This window comes from Hydractinia symbiolongicarpus, chromosome 14, assembly GCF_029227915.1.
Source record: "Hydractinia symbiolongicarpus strain clone_291-10 chromosome 14, HSymV2.1, whole genome shotgun sequence".
NCBI classification, from domain to species: domain Eukaryota; kingdom Metazoa; phylum Cnidaria; class Hydrozoa; order Anthoathecata; family Hydractiniidae; genus Hydractinia; species Hydractinia symbiolongicarpus.
This window is the reverse complement of record NC_079888.1, coordinates 2,074,595-2,099,243: the sequence shown is the minus strand read 5'-3', so window position 1 is coordinate 2,099,243 and position 24,649 is coordinate 2,074,595. Positions and strand designations below refer to the sequence as shown.

At 34.1% G+C, this 24,649-nt stretch overlaps 2 protein-coding genes across 2 annotated transcripts; one reads left to right on the top strand and one right to left on the bottom strand.

The window, feature by feature from the left end:
* Positions 1 to 3,434: 3,434 nt before the first annotated feature.
* On the bottom strand, positions 3,435 to 4,288 carry LOC130625044 (uncharacterized). Its single transcript, XM_057440129.1, has 3 exons — positions 4,268 to 4,288; positions 3,771 to 4,047; positions 3,435 to 3,700 (listed from the first exon to the last, which is right to left on the bottom strand). Exons 1-3 carry the CDS (start codon positions 4,286 to 4,288, stop codon positions 3,435 to 3,437), a joined length of 564 nt encoding a protein of 187 aa, XP_057296112.1.
* An 11,634-nt stretch (positions 4,289 to 15,922) lies between these two features.
* Positions 15,923 to 18,301, top strand: LOC130625529 (uncharacterized). Its single transcript, XM_057440631.1, has 3 exons — positions 15,923 to 16,156; positions 16,283 to 16,330; positions 16,954 to 18,301. Exon 3 carries the CDS (start codon positions 17,193 to 17,195, stop codon positions 17,775 to 17,777), a length of 585 nt encoding a protein of 194 aa, XP_057296614.1. The 5' UTR covers positions 15,923 to 16,156; positions 16,283 to 16,330; positions 16,954 to 17,192; the 3' UTR covers positions 17,778 to 18,301.
* Positions 18,302 to 24,649: the final 6,348 nt, after the last annotated feature.

The following is a 24,649-nucleotide window of genomic DNA, read 5'->3' as shown; positions in this document are numbered from 1 at the left end:
AGTTACATGATAAACTATATCTGTACAAAGGAATTACGTTCAGAAATAATCCGTTAAGCCTAAATCCCACCACCGCTTTATTATTAAATATTATGTTTATTACTAAACTCGTGGATGATTTTATTTTCATCTAATTAATATGCAGTAAGATTATGCCTTCACACTGAACTAAATTCTCAAACGAAATTTAAGATTTGTAACTTGTAAGTATGGGCAGGTAAAAAATCTTGGAATTAAGTTTTGCTTATTTAAATATGCAAAAAATAATTCAAAAAAAATAAGCACTAAACATTGTCCATACCCTAGTTTTTCATCTCTCTATCTCTAAGCGTTCTCTTTTCTGTCTTCTCTCTTTTATTCATTGTCAGCTTTTCGCATAAAAACAGGGGTACAATCTCACCAGCTCAGGCAGTACTTCCGTCGCTACTATTCCTATTTTAGATTGCATAACGTTTTATTATTATTTGCCACTGTCGTATTAATAGTGCGTAGCGCTATTCGTACGTAATATATGACATATTTACGCGGGAAAAAAAAGAAAACATAACACACGCACGTGGAAAATATTTTTCTTTTCAAAACTGTTTTCGCAAACATGAAGATAGGTTCAAGATTTTATTTTTTAAAAGATTTAAACGAAGCTATAGAAAAGTATCAGAAAGAAAAATTTATAGCTTTGTATATTCGCGATTCTAAAAAGATTTCATTGGTTAAAGGTGATTATTCTAACCGTGAAAAAAGAAAAAACGCGTTCCCAATAAAGATTTGATATACCAAAAAATTGTATACCACTGCAGTAAAGGTGGAAAGAAATTCAAAACAACTTCAACTGGCGCTCGTCCACATCAGAGGTAAATTGATTTACTGTGACACTACTACACATTTGTGAAAACTTACTTAGATGATATATACTTATTGTATACGTGGATTTTAATCTCATTTTCTTTTTCAGCACTTTCCAGCAAGGGTGTGAGATGTTTAAAAAAATTTGCTTATCAAAAGACGGACAGCATCTTTTTGTAAAAGAAATTAACGAAGATCACTGTCATGTTATCAACGAGGTAAAAATTAAAATTTACATTCGAAATACTTTCCTTTTTTCTTTTCTTATTTCTTATCTTTTCTCATTGAGTATTTTATTTTCTTTCAAACGCTGAAAGTTGATCAAAAGATCAATTAAACTTTCTCAGCTTTAAAATATTTGGCGTGTTATATAGGTAAAATTACTTATCGTAATGCAATAATTTGGATTGTCTTTTTAAAGTATATGAATAAATTTTTCGATGATCACAAAGATATAAAACATTTGTTTGATAAATTTTAACTTTGTTACTTTCCTGTAGATTACAGATGAAAAATATTCTTGATAGCAACGACCGCATGCTGATGATGATATACAATGAATACAAAATGAATTCCGGTACACACTTCCTGACGCTTACATGCACACATATACGAAATATCGCTTGCCATTATATTATTTAAACAACATAACCATAATCGATAAACTACAGCTAATTATGAACACGCTTGATATTGCATATTTTTTGTATGATTAGATTTTAATATAATAAGGTCGCCACAATATAACAGCTTTCTTCAACAAATAAACATAATTATTTAAATTTTTTGTAGGTGTTTTTTATCTTATGTTGCGTTGCACACGTTGATCAAACTGATAAATCGTTTAAATATTCCTTTCTAACAGGATTGCATATATACCGAGTTTCTACACAAATTGTTACAACGTGTCAAATATAAAAGTATTAAGAACGTTAGGGATTTAAACTTAACTAAAACAAGGATTTTTTTACAATGCGTCACATTTTAAATACGACAGACAAATTCTTGCATTAGGGAGGTGCTACTGAAAAATATTTCTTATTCGTTCTTTTTTTGTTACTAAGATGCGTTGATTAAGCGCTTTTATCACATAAGCGCTCTGTTTAGATCAAAAATGTTAAAAACTTAACTTATTTCACAACTTTTCCTTCAAGGCTGCACTACAACAATGTTTCCTTTTCTTTTTTTAATTAATTGCTCTCCTCTTTCTCCACACCTCCATAGTTTTACATCCGAACATCGATAATTAAATCTTCAGTTTTTTTGCGCAAAATATAAGGTGGTAGCCTTTTAATGGCCAACGGAAGAATATTGTTGGGGAAAGTTTAAGCTGTCTTACATTGCTCGAGTGAGAGAAAAAGGGTTTTTTAATGCACTGAAATGAAAATTTTTTTATCAGCATCTTTCAAGCAACGCGGGGCTCCAAATTTTTTTAAGAATGAAACGACTTGTAAGTAATAACCAGCCTTAAATGATAAAATAGCAGGAAAAAAGTGCTCTCTGAGGCTGTCCTCTTTTTATAGAGCGTTTTAAAGTTGGATGAAGCAACAAAGATATTTGAAAAATTTAAAGCTTTATTTATTCTAACTTTTATTCTTTATTAACTCTATTTATCATGGGCGGGGGTCATAATGTGCCTGCGGCAAATTTAAATTTTGATATCTAAAATGCTTTCTCGATTGCGAATTCTGTCTTCCCTGGTTTTTACGCTTCTAATGCGAGATATAATATTTATCAGGATTCACTATGTGTAAAAATAGATGATGTTATACACCATTGTATATTACCAACAGAAAATTATAGCAAAATAGCCAAGTATTATACAGAACGGTCTCTAACACCGTTTTGATAGGTAATAATATTTTACCTGACCTAAAAATTTCTCAAAACGACACACAAAGAATGCTGACGTCAAATGTGCCGAGGTATAACTCTGTCAGATTTTATGGATAGCATGCACGTTATGCTACCCTCAAATACTTACGCAGGTCAAAAAATTGGGTTAAAATGAAATAATATACTGTTTTCTAAGGTTTTTAATTTATTTAATTTATTTCAATAATATTTTACAGGTTCTAAATATCAGTTAAAAATAAACTGTTCTTTCTATAAAGTCCTGTTTGTTAATAAATATGAAAAATTAAAAACATTCTTTATTATATGTACATTATAAACACAATTAAAATATTAGAAATCACAAACAAAAAAGAGGACCACAGAAAAAAGAGAAAGCACATAGCACAAATGACATACTCAACTGATAGGTATATAAACATTCAAAAAAACTCAAATTTTAATTCATACAGAATAAAACTTTAACTTGGCATGAGTCCTTTGTGCCAATTTCTGAACGTATATCAAGTTGAAGTTTATTATAGTTTAGTGCAGCATTGATTTTTGTCGATTCAAGCTTAACTATTGGGTCACGAAGAAGGTGGTGATTGTTCCTTGTCCCGATGTTGTGACATATCACCTTAAAATACTCTTCAAACATAGGAACGTCGCCTATTAAACATTCATGCACGGTGGTACAGAGCTTTCGCATCTGATAATTATGAATTGTTGTAATGTGAGTGTCGTGTCGGATGATACTATGTGCTATCTAGTAACTCGAGCATATGCATTCTGTATGGCTGGTGGAAGTAATTTGTAAGTGAACAATATGTTGCGTTCGGTACGATCATAGCCTGATAGATACGCAGTGCTGCGGTAGCTGATAGATTAGATCTAATTTTACGTAACATTCGAAGTCTCCCAGATACTCTCCTGTATACAGAGTTGAAATGATCAACCATAGTCAGTGGTGGATCCAGGTTGACTCCTAGATACTGGTATCTTTCTGTATTGTTAATTTTATCTGAGCGATACATAATGCTGATGTTTTGGTTTTGTCTTGTAAGTCGTGATTGTGTCCCAAAAAGTATGACCTCTGTTTTTTTCTTGTTTAAGGTTCAAGATGAGTTCATTTTCTTCTAACCAGTCAGATAAATTCTTTAAGTCTTTGGTGAGTGCATGTTCGATTGAAAATATATTGTTGTGATGAAAGTTAATGACCGTGGCATACATCATAATTTCGCAGTTCTCGAGTTGCTTTTCAGTCTCGTTAAAATAGAGTAAAAAGAGCAGCGGATCCAGTATTAATCCTTGAGGGACACCATAAAATACGGGTTGACTCGAAGATAGGGTGATGTTGTAGGAAACGTGCTGCCAACGGTTAAACGGTTAAGTAATCTGTAAAAGATTGTTTTTTATGATCGAGAATGCCATAATTCGGTAGTTTATTTAGAATGGCGCTATGAATTATTGTATCGAAAGCCATGCTAAGATCGATAAAAAATGGCGCCAGTTAGTTGTGATTTATTCATTGCTTTGTGAATGTCATCCAAGAACAAAGTTGCAGCCGTTTCAGTTGATCTATGCTTACGGAACCCAAAATTGCTTTCATGACAAAAGATTATTTGATTCCATGTATTTTGAAAGTTGTTGATGAATACATTTCTCGATTATCTGTGGAAAAACAAGCAGAACCCATTTGCAATTTCTTTTTATTTGCGGTCTCGGTTCCGTTTAGCGTTTGATATAGTCCTTTTTGCCTTCGCAGGAAAGAGATTTTTCAAGCATTTCCAGAAAGTTTCAAACTTGAAATATTGTCTTGGAGTTGATTTTTACAGATGAAAAAGGTTTACAATACAGCAAGCTGCACTGAAGTATCTTGTCTACAGGGACGGTGGATGTAAATAAAATTGGGATTAGGCTCCCAGAAGAAGGTGCTGAATACACTTTCTTGCTTATTACAAGCATGAGTACTGTCCAACTTGGACCTATAACTATTCACTGAGAAAATCTTAAAGAGAAAAAACAATCCTTCAATCACAAACAATACGACACAAGACAGATCTAACAACATAAACGGACTGGTTACAGAACAAACACAAATGGAAAAAATGTATATGTCAAAAATATATAATATAAAAAAAAGAATTATATAAAACCCTCCTGTGCGCCAGAACTTGTGACTCTGGCTGTAGCTTTCCACATGTGTTACAGGGCCCCAACACTCAGCCTTACACAGGAGGTTGTCATGACAGGACCAGCCTGTACATATTTTGACTAAGGACAGCAGGGTTGTCAAGCCTGAAGACCAAGTTAGTAAACTTGGGCACCTTACTGAACTGGGGTAAAAAGTGGGGTCGTTACACCCAAAGACAAGCTGAAAGCAAACCCCCTTGCTAAGCTTCTTTTAAGTTACCAGAGAAGAGTGAGCTGAACTCTTTACCCTCTGGGTATTGACGGCAAACTGGTTCGAATGAACTAGCTGGGGTAATATAAAACCGCTCGGATTTACATTTTCCTCCCCCATGACCCTGGAAGTACAGGTTTTATAAACGTAATGATAAATGTATAAGAAAGAAAGAAAAAGCGGATCAACAGCGAACGTAACAAAGAATATAACATGAATTGTTGTTGAGAATAGGTGGAGAGCATTTGCAAACCGCTCTATCATTGCAGTGGTACCAAGAATTTGTGGCAGGATCCTTAACATAAGCCCAATAATGACCTGCGGTTAATGTACCGGAGTGATTAATTGTTGCTAACAATGAGTAGTTCTGATTAAACATTGTGTCTGTATCACTGACGAGAGGTAGTTGCAGGAGAGAGTCACGTAAAGAAACACATTCAACAACTCTGTTGTCTTTTACCAGATGTTCACCATGTTTTAAAAACCTTTTAAGATGCAGGAATAAGATTTCACTACTCCTGCTGATTTGCGTTTCTCTAGTACTCTCTCTATGTGCAAAGCATTGCGGACAAAACCACTTGTTTCCATCAGTTAGAATTTCCGGTTCTAAAAATTTGCTGACACAAGATTGGATTTTAGATGTCATTGGCAGTGTTAAAATGTCCTGCATTTCGATATTTACCGAGGTGCACAGGCAGGTGTTACAGCTTACGGACATTGAGATTTCAGTTGAGATTTTATCTGCAGCAGTCGGGGAAAATCCCTTAAGGGCGTCCAAAACCACAAACAAAATCTCTGCTACATCTTGCTGAGTATTAAATTGGAAGTCCAGTTTCCCATCAGAGTGCATTTGACGTTCAAGGGCCCAGAGAAAATTCGAAGGGTCAACAGGTGACAATGATTGCTTCAGCTTCGCCATGTTAAGCGAAATAGACCTCGCAATAGGTGATAAATGAAACGATTCTGACCCACTCTGGCACCAGAGTGTTGGAATGGTACTTAATACTTGCAAAATGGCGTTGGCGTAACAAGTGTTGCCTTTGTTTAAAAAACCGATGTTTTTATAGACACTAATTGGTTGAGTGTCATTTTTATTTTGGCTAACCTTTTTAGATGGCCCCTTTCGGCGAGATGAAACACCCTTGGTCTCCACAATGGGCAAAGCCTGCTTGGATTTGGATAATTGCATTAAGGAGTCAGTTGACCAAACATTGGATTCACGTGCCAGCCAGATACAAAAAGAAGACCTCATACTGATTTTACCGAGATCATTTGCAGTGGAATAAGCAAGTTTGTTGGTGAAACCCATTCTTTTTAAACAGGCAGTGGTGGTTCTTGCACAATATCCTCTTGCTCCTACTTCCACTGCGAAGAAATCAACTTGCCAGCCATTAACCATAATCACATTCATTAAACAGGAATATTTGGCAACTTTTGTGGAGTGCCAAGCATTCATGTTTTCCTCACATGGGCAAGTGAGTTCTACAATAATAACGCGCTTAAGGTCATTTGAATATAACACAAGGTCCGGTTTAAGCTCAGAAATGGCAATATGGCTAGGAAACACATAGTTCGAGTGTGTGTCAGCAACAATCTTCCAATCTTTGGTAAGGTGCAGTATACCTGACACTTTAGATTTTGTATGTGCCTTTGACCCGGCTCTTAGAAAGGCTATTTTTTGACAATTTTTAGGAGGTTCAGAAGGAAGCTCAAAAATGAACTTTTTCAAAGTTTCTACCAAATGGGTAAGTACAGAATCGTGTCTAAAGGTATATCTACCCTGGGAAAGAGCAGTTTTACAAGCACCAAGAATGTGAGCAGAAGTGCAAATTTCTTTGTGACATAGGAAACATGATGGTTCTGTATTTATTTTCCACCTCCTTAGGTTACTTGGTGATGGCAGAACATCGTAAGTGGATTGCAGGCAGAAAGATAAGAGATTAGGAGGAGTTGCTAGGATGTTCTTCCATGAAAGATCAAACTTTACGTAGTTCTCCCATCTTGTCCATTGGCCCTGCACCTGAAGTTGCAGTGCCTTAGATAGATAGCTTTCCTCGTCAATCTCAGCCGATGTTTTTGCGATTAACTTTCTGTACTTGTGAGTGGTTTTTGGTGGTATTACTTCCACTTTACAAATGCCAAGACCGGTTCGTCCACGCTGTACAGGACCCCTTATGGTCTTGTACTTTAATTCACCCTCAGCTATGTTAACTGCATCGCTCACCTTCCAAGAACCTGCCTTTAAAGATGGATCGAGTGTTGACAGAATCGGATCTTTGGAGTGACGCAAAAGTAGGTGGCCGCTAATCTTTGCGGATTTTAAAATAGAAGTGAGGCTCTTAATGGGCAGAGGGCAAGGAGAGGAGTCAGCATATAGGGAAATGTTTGTGATGGAACGGTGTAAGTTCAGCCATTTTCGTATGAACACTGAAACCTTTTGCTCTAGGCGCCCAGCAACAGACATCGAGACCTCGTATATTAACAGTGGCCACTGAATTCGCGGGATCAAAAGATGTTGCAAGATCCAAAGTTTTTGCGCTCCAGTGTATAAGGACTTATTAATGACACCAAGCCCTTCTATCAGCTTTTCCTCCAATTCGTTGATGGACTTCAACGAATTGGAGGAAAAGCTGATAGAAGGCTCGGCTTTTTTGATCAGAATATTTACGTAGTTTTTCTTCCGTTAATAGACCGACGTCGCAATCTTAACCTGACTTTCTTGCTTTTCGTAATAAATTGCGTGTTGTATTGTCCCTAACTCATCTAGACTGTTTCTGAATTATAATGTTTGTAATTTCGACTCGTTAATTTCTTTGGAGCGAATTTTGTAACAAATTTCTTTCTGATACAGTCAACCGTGTCGTGATCGCTTAGACTGGATGAAAGCGTTTTACCATGTGAAATGGTGTTTGGAGATTTTGATAGTACAACGTCTGTTAAAGTTGCACTATTTTCGGTTATTTTCGTTGGTTGTGTAATTAATTGTTTGAAACCAAAGGTAGTGAATATATCTTTTATCTCTTTGTGATCGATTCTTATAAGAAAAACAATTTATATCTCCCAAGAGCCATAAAATTTCAATATCCTTTTTTCTCTTCTTCTCACATATGGAACACCTTGCTTGATATATGCACCCACTCTTTCTCCCATTCCAGTTGTACGACTCTTATGCACGAAGTCGAACCCTCGGATTTCTGTGTCAAACAACTTGTCGTTAGCAACAAATGTTTCACTCGAGGAGAGAATGTCGATTTTTTTATTTTCAAATAAAATATCTTCAAGGAGATCTTTCTTCCCACATAACCCTTTAATATTTTGATGGAGCACAGTAAAACCTTTAGATTTAACAGAGTCCGCGATACATGTAAAATTAGGGCCAGATTAATATGAAAGCAGTAACAGATTTCGAATATTGATTTGTTATATTTCTACGTCGAGTAGATAAATCATCTTTTTCGAACGATTCTCTATCACTGCAAGTTTCGGTAATACGATTCGATGTAGTAAAACGTTGCTTTTCATAATTAAAAACATATAAGCCAAGTACAAACAAGTATAACAACAATACGCCCGCGCTCTCCGCCATCTTGATAGCTTAGCTTGATTATTATTCTGTAGAAAACCAGAAAATGTGTCGCATATTTATATTGCTTAAACTCAGGGACCTAGAAATAGTTTTGCTCCGGGACATCGTTTCAAAATAAACAATTTATTTTGGGCGTTTTCCAGGTAGGGAATTTAGAAAAGAAATTCATTTATACGCCTTTTTTATGCAAGCAGCATAAAATTCAACTCCTTTAAAAACCGAAATTTGAAAGCAGCATTAACATTAAACCTCATCCAAAAGTTATGTTAGTTATATAATAATGTGTTTAACGTTTCAAGTAGACCAGATTTTTTCCATCAACTTGTCCAACTAGTTTTTCTTCTTTTTATGCTAAAAATATATAAATGGGAGATTGATTTGATTTTGATTTTGCCCTCCAAATATTCGAACCTTCTAGAACCATTAAAATTTTTATGATGTCACTTTTAAAAGTAACTTGAAAATCATATATTAAATTTAACGCATTAAGAACGATCCGCCGACGTAACTTGAAAATATCTATCTTCGGCAGTACTCTAAGCTGTTACAAATAAATAACCATAAAAACAAAATATAAAAGAATTTGACCTGAAGTATTTAATACTTCTGACCTGCACACAAGCTATTGCTCCTGCCTATTTTTATTTGTAAATCACAAGATCATAATACTCCCTCCAACCTACTTTTTTGGTGCGAGACAAGAAAACCTTTTTACGCGCCTCTGTGTCAAAGCGCAAAACATGCTGCGCAAACGTGAAAATGAGCTATGCTCCTTGAGATCATCCATCAAAAAGACGTTACCAGTATAATTTTTGTACCTTTGTACCTGAAACCTGAAAGCGAAATTATAGAATTTGGAGTAAAATTGACAATATTTTCTTCTTCCTCAGCACCAACCATACTGGGGTATCCTTATATACTAAATACTTATGTACTGTTTTACCCCCCAGCTTTCAAAATTTTCTCTTCGGGCCTGTTTTCATGTGAGTGCGTATGCTGTACGTAGATCAAAGAAATTATTTTGTGCGAATGTATCACAAACTTTCTTCTTAGACTTGTTTTCATTAGCCCAAACAAAGAACCTATGTTTTCTCTAAAATTGCAAGTGTGTTTACTTAAATCTCAGGCTGTAACCCTACTTGGTCCAGGGGATGGGGACGGATGCCGAACCCCCTGCCGGGTTTTTTTTATAACTCTTTTTTGCTATGCTGTATGATCAATATGTAAAACTACCCTTTAAATTTCTTTGAAATCATTTTATAAGGGTAAGGATGAAATATGTTAAATAACGTCAGAAATTCGTTCCTGTCGTGACGTAGTATAAGTGTGCCAAGTTTGATTGAATTTAAAGAAAAAGCCTATCAAAAGTTGTGAAAGGAGGGAGGGGGAGTAGTATGTTAAAAAACTCTGGACCCAATAGTTTTAAACAGGGGCACGCAAAGTAAACATATATGGAAATTCTGAAGTGAATGAAATTCTTAATTTAATTGACAGGAGAATTTCAGGAGTAAAAAACACTGCAGAACTTTGTATTCAGTAAAATGCTTTTTAAACTAACCGAAGTACATTTTTAGTTTTATCATAGAAATATCATTAAAATATCTCTATGGTTTGTTTTATCATTGTTAAAATCATTGTCAAAATATTTGAATAACTTTCTTTTCCCTGAATGAGGCGATTATAAGGCTCAATACACTATTTACCTCTAATAATGGCCCCAGTATAGTGCTCAACCGAGGAATTAGGGTAAATAATTTAACCAGTTTTAATAAGAACGTGTAAGTTTTTACTAAGAAACAACTTATAAGCTACGTCAAAGACGTAAGCGTGATGTATGGCTTTTAATTAGGGCAGCTTTCAGTTTGTATATATGTTGTCGTGTCAGTGTTTATTTAGTCAAGCAAGGTTTGACACATTACACATTCCTGTAAAATAATGTACAACATTTAGTGTATAAATATTTTTAAAAAGCAGGTTATAAACAATAGTCAGAAAAAATAGTTAATTTAAAGCCAGAACACGAAAATGAGTTCAGGAATCAGATCAAGAGAGGTGAGTTATTTAGTTGATATAGAACAAAAAAATTTAAACTAGAGATTGTAGAGTTTCAGCGAAGATGAATGAAATAGAAGGCAATGTATTTGTATAAGAAGTTATTTGGTACTAAGAAGATTATAGTAACTGTAAAACGCAAACTCGTACCAGTGCCTTTTGTCTCTTTTTCACTAATAGGAGAGAGAAGGCGCTGGGGACGAGTTTGTGTAAAACAAACAATACTTGAGTCTTCAAAAAGCTATCACCCAACCAACGAACGCCCATGCTCACAAAAGCTATTATATCAGTTAACGTATTCGAAAAATCAATTCCTTAGTAAATTTTGATGGTGATGTTAAAAATATCCGCTTCTTACAAACCGTTGTTTTATTTAAATGTAACCATAAAATAGTCTAACAATGAACATCTTATCTTAAGCCACAAAAATCAAGAAAAAAAACTTGAGAAGAGGTAGCAAAAATCTTTTGCGAGCTCGGAGCCGATCCTCCTGGATTTGAAAAATGTTACATCGATGACTACATTGGTAAGAATAGTCGTTCGTGTAGTCGTTTGTTCAGTCGCTCGTTTATTTGTAGGTCTATTTTTGAGTCTATTGATCTCGTGTAGGTTATGGAATTTTTGCGACGATTAACTTCCAGAAGAATGATTTCTTGTTGGAGTACCCTGGTACTTTGCTAACAGAAGAGGAAGGTGATGAGTTGATGAAAACTTATCCAGATGACATAGGATCGTTCCTATTTTTTTATAAAAATAAATGGTAAGTCACCTACCGTTACTTTTTCTTTCAGACAGAATATTTTCTCAAAAAATATTTTCTTACCTCAAAAGCACACAAAGTGATTCATTTCGAATATAAAATGTGTAAACTTAAACAAGTACGTAAGATTGTTGATGTAACATCTGACTTTTATGTTATAGCATTGATGCAACACACAAAGAAAGGTTAGGAAAATACGTCAACGATTCAAAGTTTCCCAACTCTGCAATGAACTTGTGCTTATTTGCACTAAAAGACATTTGCCCTGGTGAGGATTTGCGATACTCGTATGGAGCTAGCGGTCTTTGGTGAAGAAAGGTTTGTGAATTTCTCTTTATGTTAATGCATCAAGCCTATGCGTGCCTACATTGAATACTGTCTTTTTATAGGATAAGAGGTCCAAGGTAAAATACACTTTAAGTAAACTAAAGGAAAAGAATAAGAAGGTGATTATATTATTTAGATGTGCACGAAATGTGATTAATTTTAAAATAATAACCATTCCACATTTGACACAACCTTTTAGAAAAACAGTGATTGTGACGTTGGCTTTGCACTGGCAAGAAGTCAATACATAAAAGATGGATTAACATTTATTGATGTGGATCCACAGAATAAGGTACTATTTGATAATTGGGCACTTTATCTACATAATGAAAATTGGTATCATAAGATTTTGAATCTTGTTAAAGTATACGTTCTGCTTAGATACTCAAAATAGATTTACCAAAAAAACTTTTAAACTTAGCTAATGCCCAATATATGAAATTTAGTCTTGAAAGTCCAGAATCTTAAGAAATTTTAACAAAATCACAAGGCTGAAAATATCTCAAGTTCATTATAACACGTAAAATAGCCCTTATACTATGAATTATTTTACTTCTGCAGGCTAGAAAACAGAAGACAGTTGACGATGGCGGGGAGAATACAGTTGAGAGCGTGAACGCATTTTCAAATACAGTTAGTTTTTATTATTTTCCATTATATATCGATTTCGCAATTATAACACGCAATCTTTGGTAAAATAGCCTTTATACTATGAATTGTATTACTTTCGTAGGGTAGAAGACAAGAGACAGTTGACAAAGGCGGGGAAAATACAGTTGAGAGCGCAAGGGAATTTTCAAATACAGTTAGTTTTTAATATTTCTAAATCTATATTGATATCGCAATAATAACACGCTGTTCATTCCAAAAATTTGCTCATGTAGGATAAAAGACAGGCGACAGGTGAGGGAAGCATTAACGATACAACTGAGAGCTCAAAACCAGTTCTAGATATGGTTAGTTTTAAACATTTCTCATTTTAAACTGGCTTTCTAATTACATTACCAGTTTTCTTAACCGAAGCTAAAATGTAAGTGCATGTATAATTGCAATGTATTAATATATTTTGACTGTTACCTGCTAGACATGGAAGAGTAAAAACAAGTTTATTTGTTTATTAATTCCTTCATTATTTAGTATTCTTGTAGGGCTTTTTATACATTTTCTTGAGCTTGTTATTTTTACTCTCTGTGCCTGTAGAAAGTGGAAGTATTGCCAACTCAAGAATACAATGCGGCGGAAATGTTAAATGAAATTTTTAATCCCGCCGATGCTCAGGAAAAGGTAACGTACCTTACTGCTTAATCAGCACTTAAGGAAGTTTTTTATATGAGCATTTTGGACTGACAAGTTGCCTAACACCCTTTACAAATGCCAAAATGACTATCAGTGGTAACAGAATGCTATAGTTATAGTAGCAATACGTGTTTACTTTTAGTTTGCTGATGTCGATGAATTAACATTAGAAGTTTTAGACGCTTACGTGTATGTTTACTTAGGATTTTCTGTAAAACTATCTGAGTTTATCGATTTAGGCTCTTTACTTTATTTTATTTTACGATTTTACGATTTTATTTTATTTAAAGGAACGTCGTTATAAGAGGAAATGTTCTAAAAGCGATTGGAAATATATCCTATGCTATTTTCGTAGAAATAAATAACAAAATACCATAATATGACACAAGGAAAGACAAGCATTTGTTTTGTTTCAATTTTACAAAATAATTAAAATGTAGATTTAATTCAAGATCGGCAAATAATTTACACTGACAATATACCCATTTTTAGGATAACCCGCTACCAGAAATGCCACCTATGAAACGTGTGAAGCGAAAAGAAAACTGTGATGAAAAGGTATTACAGTAATAACTTTTCCCACTTATTTTTTGACAAATCTTGTAACATTTACTAAGTATTTCTGAAAAATATACTTATTGAAGGATTTGAACGTCACAGAAAGATTGTGTCAGTTGATTCGGAGTGGAAATGTAGCTGAAGCCAAAAAAGTAAGCAATTCACCTTTGTTTATGGTTAACATTAGGTACCTACCGAAATTAATAGTTGTTAAAATTTTATTTAGACTTTCAATCTATGGGGAAAATCTTTGAGGAGCACTTTTTCACAGAAACGAAAACGAAAAGTGTGCACTTGTCCAGTCTGCTTTCAAGACAAGACTGATTTAGTGGTTCATCTTGTTCGAGTACATCAGATAACGGAAGAGAATGCCAAAAGTTATAAAAGCGGAATCAGTTCAAATAACGAGAGAAAAAGATTAGCCAACGAGCAAAGGAAAACCAAACCTCGATTTCACCGGAAAAAGATTTGTCCCATTCTGGGCTGCTCAAAAGTGGTTGTTCGAATAGAAAATCATTTGAGAGAAACACACAAAATTAAAGATAACAAAAAATTTAAGGCTGCTCTGAAAGAGGCCATTGCTTTCGAGGAATTTACACCTAAAAATGGTTTAAGCGAAGATAGCGCGACAAGTAGTTGCAGCGAAAGTAGCGAACGGGAAGAGGAAAACAAGATCATGAGGAATGGTTGAATGAAGTACCTCAAAGTTGCTGAAAATATGTCGCCTGTGAATTCCAATGATAGCAGCGATGAAGATTGGTTTTCGAGAAAGGTTAGAAATATTGCTGAACGTAGGCGAGAAGAAAGAGAGCGTAGAACTAGTAAGAAAATTATTAACTTTGTTAATTGCAGATTTTGTTGACATACGATTGTGTGCCTGTTCAAAAAATAAATGTTTGATATTGGTTGCCGTAATAATTTCTTTCTTCTTAAAGTGAGACGCACTGGAATTAAAACATTAACCTGTTGATTAATTCCCTGTTAAAAAAAACATACTTCTCAAATCACACTTTATTTACGATTAAAAAACAGGTGAATCAAACAAGATTACTTTCAAAAGTGCGCTGTTAAAAGACTAGGTTAAGCAAAGATGTTATAAAGTCGGAAAAATTTATTCTCATGTGACATTATGCAAATGTTTTTTTGCGCTTTGAATCTAAAAATCTTTATGACCTAGTGAGTTGAACAATGACTTTAATAACGAAATCAATATACACCCAAAACCCTCAATACAGATCTGGGGTGTAATAATTAATAAAAATTAGGGTGATAATTTGCTTAGAAAACTATTTTTATGTACACTAGGCGAAAGACAAGAAGAAACTGTTTTGGTTAAGCATCGAAAATCTTCTTCCACGATTTCTAAAGGTAGGTTTGTATGTTTTATAACTAACTATTACAAATAAACGATCTCTTCATTCATTCATTATTTCATTCACTCATTCATTCATTTTTCCAAAAAAAGGCTACTTTCAATCGCGAAATTTAAAAAAAAGCAGATTTTCACTGAAACACGTCACCGTCTAAGCTCTAAAATGTGAATTTTCATAGTTGCCCAAGGCAAGTATAATTTTCCAGTTTTTAGGGGAGGGAGATTATCACAGGGGTGTGTATTTAAAACAAGGAGACCCTTATAACATTTCAAAGATTCTAGTGATTCGAATATGAATAACCAGTTAAGTTCATTCTTTCTTTTGTTGGGGCGAAAAGAAGAAATACTACGTTAAAAGTTTTACATGGCAGTTAAAATTCCCAGAAAATTAAGCTGTAACTGTTTTAATAAGAAGATTTTTTTTAAGATCATTTAAGAGTTTTTTTGTTTTTTGTTTTGGTTGATACGAATCTGAAAAAAAATTCTATTAAGCGCCTTTTTCTTTTAGAGGGAACAATACTTGTTACATGGGGCGCTTAAATGAGGGAGGCGCTTATAAAAAAAATAATTCTAGGGTGATTGGTTGCTGCTTGTTTCGTTGATTCGCTATTTTATTACTTTCACTGTTAATAATATACGATTCCTTGTCTCATCTTAGCTCCCTCCATAGCAAGTGTTGGTCCTTTATCTGTCGATTTAGAAGAAACGGAAGAAATAGGTATAACCATTATCCTAATTTCTGCGAAAGCGCATGTCCGTTTCACAAAACTATCCTAATTTCTCTCAAATACAAAAAAGAAAAGATGTTTATTGTCCCAGTTAGCGCTTTTTTAGCACTTTAAACCGTTAAAAACAAAATTTTGCTGCTTATTTACAATTTATTCGGTTAATTTATAGAACCTGACTCAAATTTCCCAACTTTCAATGAGACACTAGGTATGTATGTTTAGCTTTAAGTGCATATTTGATAAGAAGTCGTCATGGCACTCTTGATTGTTTAATTCATCCTTTCTGTTATGATATCACAATAATTGTCAATAAATCGTCTTTATCTCATCTCAGCTCCTTCCATAACGACGATTGAGCCTTTATCTGTCCGTTTCGAAGAAAAACAAGAACAAGGTATAATTTTTCATTCTATGACCTGTCTTATAAACAACCATTAAAAACTACAGTTTTCTTTTGATAACAGAAGACCTTTAATGTATTTCTTGTGACGTACTCTACTTTTAATTTGTTTATTTATAGAACCTGTCCGTAGTAAATTGCCAATAACAAGCAAAAACGATTCACTAGGTATGTAAGGTTTGACTTGTTTACCGAAAAAGTATGCAATCCCTCCTCTTTTGTAACAACGCTGCGTAAAAATTTTGCTCCTAAGATATGAGCGTTTGATATGAACATATATTGAAGCGTGCAAGTTATGAAGAAAATATCGACTTTATTCTCCGTACATGATTTTTGCGTAACTTTTCTCATTAAAATTGTTTCTATCCAGCATTAAACAGGATTTAATTTTTTAAAGAAATTTGCCACTTTTGTTCAACTTAAAATTTATGCTTAAGAAATTTGAACTTAAACAGTGAGCAGAATTTTTAACCTAAAAGGATTCAAACAAAAAACAGTCCGTAATAAGAACATTTTCTAATTGTTTGTAAGTAGCAGGATATTCTAAAAAAAATTATTTTGTTAATTTTTATTTACAAGAAAATATTAAGTATTTAAAGGAATTTTTTACCTATAAATTTTCCGCAAAGAGCGTAAGTAACTTGATAATACTTGAATCTGTTGAACCATAAGGATTTTCTTAGTAAAAAATGCATAGTATTATATTATTTTAGCCTTTCAATATCTTAGTGTAAAGAATATAATTTATCTCTCTGAGGAAAATCATCATTTAAAAGTTTTTTTCCTTCTAGAATGTAGAATTGAAGATTTGGATGGAAGTGAGGATGAAGATGAGGAGGATGAGAATATGGATATTATAATTACACCATGGAGGAATGAGTCACATTTTGACAAATTTGAATTGTGGTTGGTTAGCCCTGATGGTAAGCGAAAAAATAAACGTGCTGCGAAACAACATTCCAGACAAGTGCAACTGATTTGAAAGGACACCAGCCAAGATTCATACGAATTATCCGTTCTTTTTGACCGCATGAAGATCAGGAATCAATGGTTACTGAAATTTGAAAAACGGAGAAAAGCTGGAACTATAAAAAGTTATCTCCATTCTCTATGTCATTTTTACAAGTATATTTTGTGTGACACACCTGTGCTTTTCAAAGATTTCGTTAAGGACTGTCCAAGCATGATAGTTATCATGGAAAACTGGATTGTGGAGTATAGAAAGAAGGCCAAAAGTGAGAAATGGATGAAAGATTTGGAGCAGTTAGATCAGCTCATAACAGCTGAAGAGGTCAACACCTTCGATAATTCAACACACGTATCCAATTGTCGCAGGAATATCAAGGAAGTGTTGACCACTGGTAAAGTTCCAACATTCAAGCAATTTACCTCTGTTCGAGATTATATCTTAACTTATCTCTGCTTGGATAACGCGTCAAGGACCGGTGCTTTGGCTAACATGACAACCAAAGAGTTCATGACGGGGAAAATGGAAAATGGAGTATATATTGTAAGTGTTTTTAACCACAAAACAATAGCGACGTCGGGACCAGCGACAATTTGCTTCACTGCAAATCTATATAAAGAATCATCGATTTTCTTTCAACATTTCTGAAATAGGCTAGAAGGCCTAGACGACGAAAAAGGTTCTGCCAACAACCCGTTTTTTACCAGCTGGAGCGGAAATAAAATGTCTTCTTCAATGGCCACAGGCCAGTTGAACTCATTTTGGAATAAAGCAGTGGGAAGGAGTTTGCTGCGACCACGTCTTAATGCAACACTAGTCCGCAAGACGTGTGTCACTAAAACTCATTCTTTGAGGGCAGAGTTGGAGCAACAGTTGGCAAATTTAATGTGCCACTCCAAGGCAACAGCCAGACGGTCGTACTTTCTGCAAGAAAAGTCAAAAAATGCCGCAGAAACAAGTAGGGAGCTGAGATCTGTCCTACGCCAAACTGGGAATAACGTTGATGTGTCTCTAGAGGATGCCATTAAAGTGCATTTTGCAAAGGAGATAAGTGATGGTAAAATCATTCTGACTGTCGTGAAAGAAAAGTCAACATTACATCCGAGCTTTTTTAATCTTACCTCACTACAGCTACGAGATAAAATTCGTTATTTTATCATGTCGAAGACGAAGAGACAGAATAACGATGAAGTTAGAGATAAAGGTAATAATTTGAGACATAGCATTTTAATACGTTTTCACAAATTGATTTTTAGTTTTCTTATTAAAATTTTAACCTGATTACGCAATTTATTATTATCCCATTCTTTCTGCACATTACGTTATAATTCCCCTGTAAGCTTTACGTTTTTTAAAAAACTTAGACTTTTAAAAAAGAAAGTGACTACTATTAACCATTTCTTTCCCAAAAAATCATATTTTCAAAACAAATGTAATTTACAAGTTTCGCTGCGTTGTCTCGCGTGGCACTTGGAGACTTAATCTTGTAAAAAATATATTCTGCTTTTAGAAAAAGTGTCCAGTCACTGTAGTCACTAGATTTTGCTTTTCCAAGATAATAATGACAAACTGCCGTACTGGGGTAACAGGCGAAGGACTCTTGGGGTGTATTAACTTCACATTGCTAATCATGTTGTTCTCCGTCAATATACCTTTAATATTTTGTGAGTGAGGCGTTGAAGTTGCTTTTCATATATGGTTAAAATAAAATGAAAATGTGTTGCGTCAATAACTCAGTTATACTTAAATAATACACATTTACATACAACCCTGTTCTAAATAGCTTTTAAAAGGAAAATTAAAACGGATAACTTTAAAAATGTACATAATTAAAATAGAAAATTAAACATTTAGAATTAACAGTGCACGAACCAGAAGCCCCTTTTAACGATAATGAGGCTCTGATCAGCGACAATACATCGATTTCGACGTGTGAAACGACTTCATCCTTGTTTGGAACTAGAAAAGATAGGGTGAAGTTTTCCAGCGAAGATAACCAATCAATTTGGGGAAAATTTGGAGACCTGATAACAGGAAGTAAATTAATTAAGGAGGCAGATATTCGCAGTGCAAGCAAAGCTGACAGAGTTGTGAAAGATTTGATCGAAAAATACGGTGTAACCACAATAGTGATGAAAATTCGCACTGAGAAAAAGAAATTTGCAAAGGACAATGCTAGTTAGAACATTAGTATATTTCCCAGCATGCATATAGAAAGTAGCAATAAAAAAATATAATCAAAAAGTGAAATTTATTTTCCCACCAAATCAATTCCCACCAACAAAATGTTTCTGATCATTTTCTTAATTTACCATCCTCTCATACACCTCTTTCGTGTAATACCCTTTCAGAGCTATTTTTAACTAATGAATATCTAACTGTATGTTGCAACACGATATATTGTTATTAATTTTCAACATTGTATTAACAAATGTTCCCGATAATTATTCCGTTAGAAATAATAATTCAAGTAAACGTTTGTGTTTAAATGAACATTTCTGTAAGGAACTTACCTTTTTCCAGCATTAACATATTGTTCTGCCTTAGAAACTACTATTCACGGCGTCTCTGACTAAATAAAACACATTTAACATTACAGTGTCTATTATGGCGTGTATTAACCAACATATCAAACTATTCTTTGATACAGTATAGAGAAAGATGTTCTCCCACAGGACATTCGTAGGTAGTACCAAAGATGTTACTCTGAAGTAATTGTCATAATGTTAGTAAAATAAACTGTAGGAGTCGATATAGCTACATACAATGTTCTAAAACTAATACATTAACTGCTGTTCTGGCAAGCACCGCTTACGTAGGGATGGTAATTAGTAAAAATGGTGCAGATTTTCCGTATGTAAACAAAATAAATTCATATAAGTCCACAGCCCATGGATAAACCCACGAATTTGCCCAGCCCGGACGTTTTTTATGTTTCCGTAGCACCGATCTTCTTGCGCGCAATAATGTTATGTGCAACACATCTGTCTTGTGCATCAATGAAACAACGAAACGCTATAATTACTAATACGCCACGTACAAACTTCTTGCGGGCACCTCCGCTAAACATTAAGACAGACTAACATGTGGAAAACATACATAGGAAATACCCCAAAAAATGTAAAAGTCCGGTGGAACAACCACAATTTGTTAACTAAAAACTCGAACCTGCAAATGACACATACTAATGACTACCCCTCAAATAATTGAGGAAGAAAGAAGCTTCTTCAATGGTTTTAAAACAACAATGAACTTGATGATGTCAGCAGAAATGAGGAACCTTCACAAAAATGCTGACGTCAGCAATTTTCCTGTCGTTGTGTCATCATAATAATCACCTATACCAACTTTCTACCTACGTGTCCTATCTATGAGGAATACGGGAGTTGGTAAGATAAAAAATACATAAAAACAAGCTACATACGACTTATCCACAAAATAGGGGGCAAGAATATTTCAACTACTTGTTAAGAACTGACAGAAAATTAACTTAATTCATTTATTGTAGTACTGCACGTTAATGAACAACTGGAAACCTATTGAAACAAGAATAAACTTGCGCTTTTTAAGGTAACAATTTATCCAGGGAATTGCTCCTGAAATCCAAATTTCAAAATTGGGTCTTTTTGCGCATGCGTCAAATCGAGCACATTGATATAAATTGTAACAATTTTTTTCTTGAATTGAGTTGTGCGAATTGTTCCTTCTCTTTTAACAACTGAACCGCATTGTGTAATGACATTTTTTAAGAATAATTACACAAAAACGCCTTAAATTTTTGCTCCCGAAATTCAAATCAAATTTTTTGAAGGCAAAAACTCGAGAAAATGCTTATATTTTTTTTCAAAAAATATTTACTATTCCATTCCATCCTTTAAACATACCCCAGACCCACTTTGTTAAGAAGCAAAAGGATTTAAACTGGTTTTGTAGTGTTTAAAGATGATATGAGAGTTACACTGAAAAAATCAAACGCTATCGAAGTCGCATTTTACATCAGCGTACGTAACACATACCCGATATTACACTATGAACTTGACTCAACCAAATTTATCAAAATTTTTGTATTTTTCCTAGATAGATATGATAAAATAAAGGTGGAATGGAGTGGGATTCTACCATTTAAGAGGGAATAAAGCAAGCTAATATGGGACCAAAGGACAACTTATGGGGGTCAATGTAGCCCGAGAAAACATGCGTGCTCCCGAAATGCAAACGCTTTGCGCACTTCTGCTCAATTTTTTTTGTAAATGTAAATTATAGAAATTTTTAACTTCAATTCCATCAAAGAGGCATGGAACTTTCTTTTCGGCACTTAACAGCCACGTATTTCCTACTACAGAAGATGCTAGATCGATTTAAAGACTGATTACGAAATTTGCATTTCGGGAGCAATCCAGCAATTTGGTGAATCTAAAGATAGATAGATAGATAGATAGATAGATAGATAGATAGATAGATAGATAGATAGATAGATAGATAGATAGATAGATAGATAGATAGATAGATAGATAGATAGATAGATAGATAGATAGATAGATAGATAGATAGATAGATAGATAGATAGATAGATAGATAGATAGATAGATAGATAGATAGATAGATAGATAGATAGATAGATAGATAGATAGATAGATAGATAGATAGATAGATAGATAGATAGATAGATAGATAGATAGATAGATAGATAGATAGATAGATAGATAGATAGATAGATAGATAGATAGATAGATAGATAGATAGATAGATAGATAGATAGATAGATAGATAGATAGATAGATAGATAGATAGATAGATAGATAGATAGATAGATAGATAGATAGATAGATAGATAGATAGATAGATAGATAGATAGATAGATAGATAGATAGATAGATAGATAGATAGATAGATAGATAGATAGATAGATAGATAGATAGATAGATAGATAGATAGATAGATAGATAGATAGATAGATAGATAGATAGATAGATAGATAGATAGATAGATAGATAGATAGATAGATAGATAGATAGATAGATAGATAGATAGATAGATAGATAGATAGATAGATAGATAGATAGATAGATAGATAGATAGATAGATAGATAGATAGATAGATAGATAGATAGATAGATAGATAGATAGATAGATAGATAGATAGATAGATAGATAGATAGATAGATAGATAGATAGATAGATAGATAGATAGATAGATAGATAGATAGATAGATAGATAGATAGATAGATAGATAGATAGATAGATAGATAGATAGATAGATAGATAGATAGATAGATAGATAGATAGATAGATAGATAGATAGATAGATAGATAGATAGATAGATAGATAGATAGATAGATAGATAGATAGATAGATAGATAGATAGATAGATAGATAGATAGATAGATAGATAGATAGATAGATAGATAGATAGATAGATAGATAGATAGATAGATAGATAGATAGATAGATAGATAGATAGATAGATAGATAGATAGATAGATAGATAGATAGATAGATAGATAGATAGATAGATAGATAGATAGATAGATAGATAGATAGATAGATAGATAGATAGATAGATAGATAGATAGATAGATAGATAGATAGATAGATAGATAGATAGATAGATAGATAGATAGATAGATAGATAGATAGATAGATAGATAGATAGATAGATAGATAGATAGATAGATAGATAGATAGATAGATAGATAGATAGATAGATAGATAGATAGATAGATAGATAGATAGATAGATAGATAGATAGATAGATAGATAGATAGATAGATAGATAGATAGATAGATAGATAGATAGATAGATAGATAGATAGATAGATAGATAGATAGATAGATAGATAGATAGATAGATAGATAGATAGATAGATAGATAGATAGATAGATAGATAGATAGATAGATAGATAGATAGATAGATAGATAGATGTGCATATTTTACATGGCTAGCCTCACAAATATCGAGGGATATACCCTGTCTATTATTTCCAGGAGGGGCCATGGCTTAGATGGAGAGTCCTAGAGTATTTAATGCTCATTTTTGAGCGACGCAGACCCAATTAGGGCCCGCGCTCTACTAGACAACTCCCGGCAACATCCAACGGCCCACACAGTGTGCCATCTTCCCAATTTCCCTCACATGGCTTGGGTTAACCCAGGGCTATGGTAACATTCACTCGCCCATGTTGAATCGCCGTCAAGAGGAATCGAACCCCGGTCTCCCGCACAGAGTACGAGAGCTATAACCACTAATCTACTACTTCCCATAGAGGCATTCACAAAGTGTGGTTTTTACATCATCTTCTAATTACTCGGATACGATGGCGTTTTTTAATTTACCAAGTTCCGATATCTCGTATTGTGTCACTAGAACAAAAGTTTTCTTTCTTCATAAGAAAGAGGATGAGACTCCATCACTCTATTTCTAACATAAGTTGGTATTCCGCTTCATCGCCATGCCCTCTACCTTTAAAAAGTCTATCCTCTGTCCTAAAGTCTGCTAAGATCAGTGGTCATCTTCTCCTGCCAGATTCGGCGATCCTCTAGTCTCAGCTTCTCCTCCAGACTTAAAGGCTTAAAAGAAAAAGCTTTTGAAAAAGTTGATTTTGACATTGTGCTTAATAAGATAAAAAGCCTTGGTATCTCTGGTAAACTGTTTCATTGGTTAAAAAGCTTCTTGATCTGTCGCACTCAATCTTAGCAGTGGACGGCGAGACATCAGTACTAGTTGTTGTTCTCTCTGGTGTACCACAAGGAGGTTTGGGCGTACTTATATTTCTGATCCTTATTAGTGATATTGATAAGTTTTCAATGTACATATGCAAATACTAATAAAGAATAATGTTTGTTTTATTGTTTGTGTCCTACCATTTTGTTGTACTTGTTTCGTACCCATGTTGAATGTATGTTTCCATAGTTACGTATTTAATCACTTAGTTTCACTTCAACACGTCCCTTGGTACTCCCGTATTGTGAATTCATGTATGTGTAAAAATTTAATTACCGAACTGTATTTCATAGTTCATTATGTTTTGTGCTTATATATACTAGCGCAATCATTTTCCATTTTGCTCATACGATTTTCGCACACTTTTATCTATTAAGAAAGTGAGTTCGGGAGCGTTGTAATATCAATCAAACCAATATTTTACAATACTTTACAATAAACTTCAAGTTCCTGGCTGTTAATTTCAATCTATTACTCATATTTTATAGGCAAGCTGATAAGAGTTTTATACGCTCAATTCATGTTTTATATCAAGTAATTTGAACTGTGCCATCCCGCGATGTCTGTCGACCCATGTTGTCCGATATTTTGAACTGTGGAAAAAAGACAATATAGACGGCTCTCCGACAATATGGGTAAACCGACAATTTAGTGTAGCGCGGTTGTTGTGTGTGGATCGTGGGTATTGTGGATATCTAGCTAGCTATATTTTTAATGGAGAATTTTTTTCATACAAATGATCTGGGAAAACATAAAAAAACAGTTCCAGGCCTGGTTGGAGGTGGAAGCGTGCAAA